General features: G+C 38.8%; 1 protein-coding gene across 2 annotated transcripts in view; it reads right to left on the bottom strand.

Moving 5' to 3' along the window:
• Positions 1 to 3,334: 3,334 nt before the first annotated feature.
• The window catches only part of LOC128688402 (uncharacterized), a 59,882-nt gene continuing 54,194 nt past the window's right edge, over positions 3,335 to 9,022 (bottom strand). For both annotated transcript variants that reach the window (XM_053776258.1, XM_053776259.2), the window contains one exon: positions 3,335 to 4,012. In XM_053776258.1, coding sequence (XP_053632233.1) covers positions 3,664 to 4,012 — 349 coding nt within the window. In that variant the 3' untranslated portion in view covers positions 3,335 to 3,663. The remainder of the gene's footprint in view (positions 4,013 to 9,022) is intronic.

The following is a 9,022-nucleotide window of genomic DNA, read 5'->3' as shown; positions in this document are numbered from 1 at the left end:
GGGATTACCAACAGACCCCTGGCAGTCTTCAAGCTGGCACTGGACAAGCACCTAAAGTCAGTTCCGGATCAGCCGGGCTGTGGCTCGTATGTTGGTTTGCGTGCAGCCAGCAGCAACAGCCTGGTTGATCAGGCTCTGATCCACCAGGAGGCCTGGTCTCAGACCGGGCCGCGGGGGCGTTGACCCCCGGAACTCTCTCCAGGTAAACTCCAGGTAAATATATGCTTCTAAACTGTTGTATTCTGAGCACCTCTGCAAAAGCAGTGATAATGTGTGAGTGTGGTGAAAGTGTTGAATGATGATGAAAGTATTTTCTTTTTGGGGATTTTTTCTTTCTTTTTTGGGTCACCCTGCCTCGGTGGGAGACGACCAACTTGTTGAAAAAAAAACAAAAAAAAACAGGGAAGTGGTCACAATCATGGAGATCACTTATCACTGCCCAATCACAGTATCTTCACACAGAAACCAAGCAAATAGATACATTACTATGAAGGAATGTTAACATATCTACACGGGTCAAAGCCTTAATATTTAGAACATTTAAAGGGAAAAAAATTACAATTGGTTCCCATGAGTTACAAAGGGATTCACCCCCAAACATAATGATAGCATTTAAAATAAAAAAAAAGAAGTGTGGTTTAGGTAATAATGAAACTAGGGTGTCTGAAAATACAGGGAGAAGAGTACAAAGAACAAATTGCACACAATTTTTCTAATAAACAAGCTGTGCTATAAAGGAGTGGGGTTCCAACACAATTTGATATACTGAATATCAGTGCCACTTTCATCATAGGAGACATCAGGGTACAGATGGACAGACTGTAAAATAATGTAGCCAAAGATGTGAAATCCAGTAACTTGGCAAAGTTTAGTTTCTCAGACACAGGTATACATAAGAAAACTTGGAGATCAGTATCCAGAGCTCTCCTCAGATCCCTCTGTATCCTCTACTGTTCCAGTGTAAACAAGAAATAGCTAAGGTAAACAAAATTAAGTAAGAGTTATTTAGAAGAATGAAAAAATCAAGTATTTGTTGGTAGCGGGTAAGAATTCACTAAAACGCTCTACTAAGATTATCTGGGCAAGGATAAGTCTATGGAGGATTTAGAATTTACAAAGCAGTATCATGTACATAAGATGAAGTGACTTTTTACAGTTTCATCTGATGGGGAACAAAATGGGGATGCAGCAGTAGAAATGGTACTCTGGTAGAATGGAGTTGATTGTAATGGGCAGAAACAGGAAACTAAGGAGCTTGTATCTTCAACATTTTCATCATAAGGGTCTGTTGAGGACCTAGAACATTCACTGGGAAGTGGAAAAGGAGCTGTAGTAGCTTCCGAAGTGGCAGGAGTGTATAGGATAGATGCTCAGAGAAACAAGGGAAAAACTAAGTAGTGGAGCCTCAGTGGAACCAAAGATTCAATTGATGACATCCCCTACATCACCTAAGAAGCAAGGAGAACAGAATGTGTTATTTGTATGGAATCTGAAATTGAAGGAGCTTTACAGGAAAATTCTCGAAGTTCATTACATATAAATGGCAGAAAGTATGACAGAAGTTGAGAAGCCACAAAAATATACTTGTACGATATTCTGGACAAAGACCAGTTCTGCAAAGATGTACCATGGCCTGACCATATGACAAGCCTTCTTTTTCCTTTAAGAGGTATATTTCACATTAAGGAACACAGGGCACAAATAGAATAGGTAGGACGAACCCAGTACAATTTGGACATAAAAATGTAGATAAAGTAGCCTGCAAGGTTCCTCTCCACCAATCAGGAAAGCACAAGTGGAGCATTCTGCACATGAATAGCAATGTTTAACAGGGTATCCAAAATGCCAGCACTAATGACATGTTGTAGAATGGGTAAGAGCTCTTACTGTAGTTAACAGTTTCCTGCTTAAATCTTTCAGTGGCCATCACAAAGAACTACATTACTGAGGCCAGGGTTCCTCACCTCATTTAGACAAGCTGTGAATGGTAAATTTTGGTCTAGATATGAGAGAAAGTGTGTGTGAAATGAGTGTGAACAGCATAAAAAAAATCCTGCCCCATGTGGTGCATAACAGGAAAAACAACCCTGACTGTATGGATGGTTAAAGGGCTTTCTCAGATAGTTTTTATGATTTTATTGGCTGTTTCTTAGTATCATTTGACAGACTGGAAAACATACTACTGAAAAAGGTAATTCTGATCGATTTTAGGACCTGGAAGTAGCTTGAAACTGAGCTCATAGTAGTGGAATTGTTCGGTTTTTGCTGATATTCTTGAGGACAGGTAAGCCCCCCTACACCCCCAGTCTATTTTATGGGTTTTTTAACAGGTCTGATTCAATTAATGGGATACTGCAAACCATAACCAATCATTATTCAGGAAATAGAGTAAAACTTCTATTTTGGTATGAGGTACACACGATTGAGAACTACCGGCAATATGGTAGCATAGGACCAATACAGTGCCTGCTCCACAATTGTGGAGAATGATTAAGATAGATAAATTGATTGAGAGACTAGCAATGAGCCTCCTGTTTGACCTATATCACCTTACCAAAGAAGCGATTTACCCACCCAAGGGATTCAGCTCCACAGGCAAGCTAGACTACATGGAAAGCAAAAACAAGGAGTTTATGGGTCATGTGCATGGCAAATAGGGCACTGTTTAGTTTGATCATGGCTACCCCAAGTCTACCCAGCAAGCCTGTAACAATCGAGAAATATCAGCTGCACAGTTTTCTACCATGGCTTCATTACTGGAAAATAACATTCTCACAATCAATATGAACTTAAATTCTACCTGTCAGTTTTTGTGATTATCACATTTATGATATATTGCTAAACCCACAAGTCATACAGCACCTGGGGAATGAGAGGTAATTGAGTTTGGTTCAAGGAAGAGGGTAGCTTCAATTCCTTGGACCAAAAACTCTAAACCAGCATTAAGGCATTCCTTCAAGAGAATTCATTGATTAAAAATCATCTTGATCTACTGTAAATAGAAAATAGGTCAAATCTAATTTCTGGACATCACTGAATGGTCATAATCTAACCAAGATGTTCTTACAGTATGAACAAGCTACGTGAAACCTCGATAACTCAAAAAAATATGAAAAACTGGGCAAGTTTTACCAACAGCAGTAATTTAATATATCTGCCTTTCAATAAGAATCTAGTTACCGTTGAAATATAGTAAGGTTATCTCATGAAACTCAAAATAATAACTGATAAGTAACCAGCAGGCAAAAGCACAGAACCAGAGGGTGAATTGACGAGGTTTCACTGTGCTGCCATATCTTGGCTTAAGTTTCTAAGGAGTAATAAAACACACACATTGGTAAAGCTTTGTGGTTGTATTTTTGTAACCAGCTCATTTTGAAGTGCAATTTTACATGTGACAGTTATGAGTAATTACTACCACGGAACCAGAACTAAAAATATAGCCATGACCCTGAAGAGTGAAACCTTGTTAACTCAAGCTCAGTTCCATACAAACTGATATAAACAGAATAAGAAAGGAAGATTTACAAAAGAAAAGGTACAATAGTTTACTACGCTTTGATCAACTATTATGAAGTCCAGTTCATACAAGAAGGAGCTGTACAAGTTTGAACTTAGACTTTGTAGCTACTGGTGATATTTCCTCTCACCACCGTTCCTGGGCTAAAACAGGTAGACATCAAAGTCCATCAAGTCGCTCAGACTGAAATCAAGATCTGGAATGTCCACACTACTTTCAAACATACTTCCTGTAAATGACTGTTTCCTGGGACGTCCTCGTTGTCTTTTGGCTGGAGGTGGACCTGTATAGTCATCAGTAGATACAATCTCCGAGTGCAAGACCAGAGAAGGGATGCTACTCCCTACAGAGGCCAATCGAAGGTTAGCATCCACCTCCATACTGCCAACACTATCTAGGTCGCCCAGGGCTTCTTCTAAAGCCTCTTCCAGGTCCAAGATGGGCTCAAAGTGTTCCTCCTCTTCGAAGTCAACTGGACAACCACTAGACAAGCTGTAAGATAAAACTGCTTGAAATATGTTCTAATAAACATTAAATAATTGGGTCAATTTCCATTTCCAAGCCAGTGAAAAAAATAAATTCAATTTGTAATTAGGAGAAAATTCAATACAAACAATGAACAATTATCTAAATTTTTAAGCTTAAAACTAATATTGAATTTTGGGGGTCAAAATCTGTAGGTCAGTATATAAAATTCATCCCATTTAATTTACACAATATAGGAAGATGGCTAACAAGGTGACCTTGTGCCAACTAATTAAAAAAAAAATTCTTGGTCTAGACAATATGTATTACAAATAATATAGTTTTTAGACCTTATCACAATGCAATTAATTAGCTAGTTTCAAAAACAGTAGCAAGGGTCCCTGAATTTTGAATAAAACTTATAATTAACAGTTATCTTAGTGTCTAGGGCAAGAACAGCATTTACAAAGGATTATTGTTTCACACCCTTACAATAATTTCAAACAGAATTACGTACTAGCATTATGAAGAGCCAGCTAAGCTGGTGGACATGAAAAATTCTAACAAAGATTACATGTCTAGTGCTAAAAACTTGGTAAAGGCTGTTCTTATGTTAGCTTGTGCAAGGAATCAGACTTCTTTTGAGGATGATGAAGTGTGGTGGACCACATACCATTACTTTACATCAGTAAATAAAACCAGTGCACAAAAAGTCTAAATACAAACAGTATCACCACAGCTTCATAAACTGGAAATCAGATTCCATTTTCACATGCTAATAATACTGTTGGCTCTTTGTCAAACCAAAATCAGCTGCACAATAAGCCTGATCATTGGTGTTGCCTTTAGCCAATTTCTGCCTGCTCTGATACTGATTAAACTAACCATCTAGTTCACATACTTATCTTAAAATTAATGTTACTATCATTAACAATATATGTACCACTATAAGATGACCAAGTTCTGGACACCTACCCATGCATTAATACCTGAAAATAAATAACTGGTCATTTTCTATCCAAAAGATATACAAGAAAGATTTCATACCAATTTAGAGCAACTTCGGCAACAATAATCGAAATTGTTTAACAAAGAATTACTTCTATGTATGAAAATTTTAAAACGTTTTTCACTAAACTCAGAAGTTCAAAAAGGTCACCAAAGAAAAGTGAACGTACATCTAAATGAATGTGGTTTAGGAACGTGCAATGGGTATTGGGTTGATGTCGATTTAGATGTCAAAGGTTCAAACTAGTGATGAATCAGTCGACAATGAGATGAAGCGACCCACAAGTTCGCTAGCCACGTTATCGCCATCCCGACAACCGGCTACAGCCGAGATTTCTGAAATTGGGAATTTTGGCATAGGTATGGTTGCATGAGCAGGAGGAGAGCTGCCATGAAACTGCTGTACTCCGACACTGTCACATGTGAGGGGAACAGAGATACAAGCTTTGTCAGTTGAGTCCATAGGTTTTAAGCCTTTGCATAGCAAAATTAAGCTTGAAATCAGTAATATGGTCTCAAATTAGCTGGTCGTCTCACAAAGGGTTTTTAATGCCCGAACTAGAATGCCTCTTCGTGATCACTTGAAATGATCATCTAGCACTATATGCTTGCAGACTGGGAGGGACTACCTTAAAGTAACATTACTCTAACTATGCTAGCATTAAAACTATTATAATACAAATCAGAGCAGTGTTAAAAATACCTTAAAATTAATACACATGAAGCATTGCAAATTCTCCTCTTGTTGGATATTAACTATTTGCTATGATTCATGGGTAATAAACTTATGTTAATTATATATATTGGCTTGCTTTCTCTAACATTCAGCAAAACCCAAAGACAAAAAACATATTCACCATCATTCACTCAATCACTGTCTTTCCAGAAATGTGCTGACATCACAATTTAGATTACCCTCCAATAGCAAAATTCCCTCCCTCCCTCCTTCAGAGAGCAAGCACTGTCTCTCCCACCTCCTGTATTCGAGTTAGCCTAACCAGTTTCCTTGAATCCTTCCATTATATAAAAGTTACTGTGCTGACACTCCAACAGCAAGTCCAATAGACAGCTACTTTTCTCCATTCACTCCGATTTAACATGCCCAAACAAGCGCACTGGATGCACAAGCACCTAATAATTTAAACCTGCTTCACTCCCTCCCTCCAACACTTCCCGGGATGACCCACATCGCTTTTACCTTCCACCCCAGATTTATACACCCTTTATCAACTTATTCATCTCCATCCTCTTTACACTCCCAAACCACATAAATGCCTCCTCAGCCCTCTTAGTTATACCCTTGGTCACCCCACATTGCCTTTTAATTTCCATGCTCTGAATTTTCTGAATGATATTTGTACCACATATTGTTCTCAAACACGACATTTCCCCTGCCTCTAGCCTCCTCGCTGCAGCATTCAAAACCCATGCTTCACGGCCGTATAAAAGTGTTGGTACCACTATATTCTGGTACATAGCCTTTTTTGGACCCATACAAAAACCTTTCTTTCAAGAAGTTTCAACACACCTTTTACCTTTCACCTATACAATGACCAATCATCTGCCATGTCACTCTCAAATATCTAAATACATCCACTTCCTTCATTCTCCCTTCCTCCAATCTGATATTAAGACTTTTTGTTACCCTTATCACCTTGCTCTTTCCTACATTTACTTTTAATTTTCTTCCTTTACATACCCTCTCAAATTCATCCACCATCCATGCAACCTGTCTTCAGAATCCCCAAAAAAAACTTTCATCAGCAAAGATTAACTGTGATAACTCCCACTTTGTATCAAATTAAACATCCTTTGACCTCAGACTACTTTCTAACACCTTAGCATTTGCTTCTTTTACATCCCCTTCTATAAGTGTTTAACAAACATGGTGACATTACATATCCCTGTTAAAGCCCTACTTTCACTAGAAAATAGTCCCCCTTCCTCCTACATACCCTAAAACAAGTATTTCTTTCTGCATAAAACCTCTTAACTGCTTTAGGTAACTTACTGTACCTCCTATTCTATACATCTGCAACATCGGTTACATTGTTCAAACAGCACTTTACCCAAATGCACAAACAGTACTTTACCCTTATTTAAGTACTGTTCACTTGGTCTACACATCTCTACCCTTCTAAATCCTCCATGCTCCTCTGCGATCCTACTGTCATTCTTGAATGCTTTCAACAATAATTTTACTGTAAACTTTGCCTAGTATATTCAACAGGTTCATCCCCTAAAGATGAAAACTAGCACTATCACTCATTCAGCAGCTGATTTGCCAGAAGTGCAAGTAAATTACAATTCACCTGTTACAGTCCCCACCCATCTTACAGAGTACAAAAACTATACATTTCCCAAATTCAGAACTTAAGTATGCCTAAACAAGGTGGAGTGACCTAAAGAAATCACACATCACTTGTTCAATAGCTGTCTTGTCAAAATTGCACATGAATCATTGATCAATTCACCCATTATACTGTTAGAAACACTATACACTTCCTACATTGACCACCTAAGTACAACTGACTGGCACAAAATGGGAGTTAATTTCAGTTGCTCTTTGCTGATGACACTGATTCTGGAAGATTTGGGAGAGAAGCTGCTAAAGGATTCTAGAGTCCAGGAAGCTGAAAGGGAGCACTGAAAAGACTAAAATGTTGACTAAGAAAGTCTACTTAATGATATACTGGAAGGAGGGGTATGGGAAAGTAAATACATTTAGCTATTTGAACATAAGTATATAAGAATGGAGGAACACTGCAGCAGGCCTACTGGCCCATACTAGGCAAGTTCTTCTCAAAATCAAACCCTCTAACAAAAATATTTGTGCAACCCATTCTCAAGGCTACCCAATGAATAAGAGTTATTATTATAATAAAAAAAATAAGAGGTAAGGGTACCTAGGGTAAGGTACCTAGGGATTGGCAGAGAGCATGCATAGTTCCTTTGTATAAAGGCAAAGGGGATAAAAGAGAGTGCAAAAATTATAGGGGGATAAGTCTGTTGAGTGTACCTGGTAAAGTGTATGGTAGAGTTATAATTGAAAGAATTAAGAGTAAGACGGAGAATAGGATAGCAGATGAACAAGGAGGCTTTAGGAAAGGTAGGGGGTGTGTGGACCAGGTGTTTACAGTGAAACATATAAGTGAACAGTATTTAGATAAGGCTAAAGAGGTCTTTGTGGCATTTATGGATTTGGAAAAGGCGTATGACAGGGTGGATAGGGGGGCAATGTGGCAGATGTTGCAAGTGTATGGTGTAGGAGGTAGGTTACTGAAAGCAGTGAAGAGTTTTTACGAGGATAGTGAGGCTCAAGTTAGAGTATGTAGGAAAGAGGGAAATTTTTTCCCAGTAAAAGTAGGCCTTAGACAAGGATGTGTGATGTCACCGTGGTTGTTTAATATATTTATAGATGGGGTTGTAAGAGAAGTAAATGCGAGGGTCTTGGCAAGAGGCGTGGAGTTAAAAGATAAAGAATCACACACAAAGTGGGAGTTGTCACAGCTGCTCTTTGCCGATGACACTGTGCTCTTGGGAGATTCTGAAGAGAAGTTGCAGAGATTGGTGGATGAATTTGGTAGGGTGTGCAAAAGAAGAAAACTAAAGGTGAATACAGGAAAGAGTAAGGTTATGAGGATAACAAAAAGATTAGGTGATGAAAGATTGAATATCAGATTGGAGGGAGAGAGTATGGAGGAGGTGAACGTATTCAGATATTTGGGAGTGGACGTGTCAGCGGATGGGTCTATGAAAGATGAGGTGAATCATAGAATTGATGAGGGAAAAAGAGTGAGTGGTGCACTTAGGAGTCTGTGGAGACAAAGAACTTTGTCCTTGGAGGCAAAGAGGGGAATGTATGAGAGTATAGTTTTACCAACGCTCTTATATGGGTGTGAAGCGTGGGTGATGAATGTTGCAGCGAGGAGAAGGCTGGAGGCAGTGGAGATGTCATGTCTGAGGGCAATGTGTGGTGTGAATATAATGCAGAGAATTCGTAGTTTGGAAGTTAGGAGGAGGTGCGGG

Source organism: Cherax quadricarinatus, chromosome 19, assembly GCF_038502225.1.
Source record: "Cherax quadricarinatus isolate ZL_2023a chromosome 19, ASM3850222v1, whole genome shotgun sequence".
In the NCBI taxonomy this organism is placed as follows: Eukaryota; Metazoa; Arthropoda; class Malacostraca; order Decapoda; family Parastacidae; genus Cherax; species Cherax quadricarinatus.
Note: the sequence above shows the minus strand (reverse complement) of the source record. Positions and strands in the feature narration are given on the sequence as shown.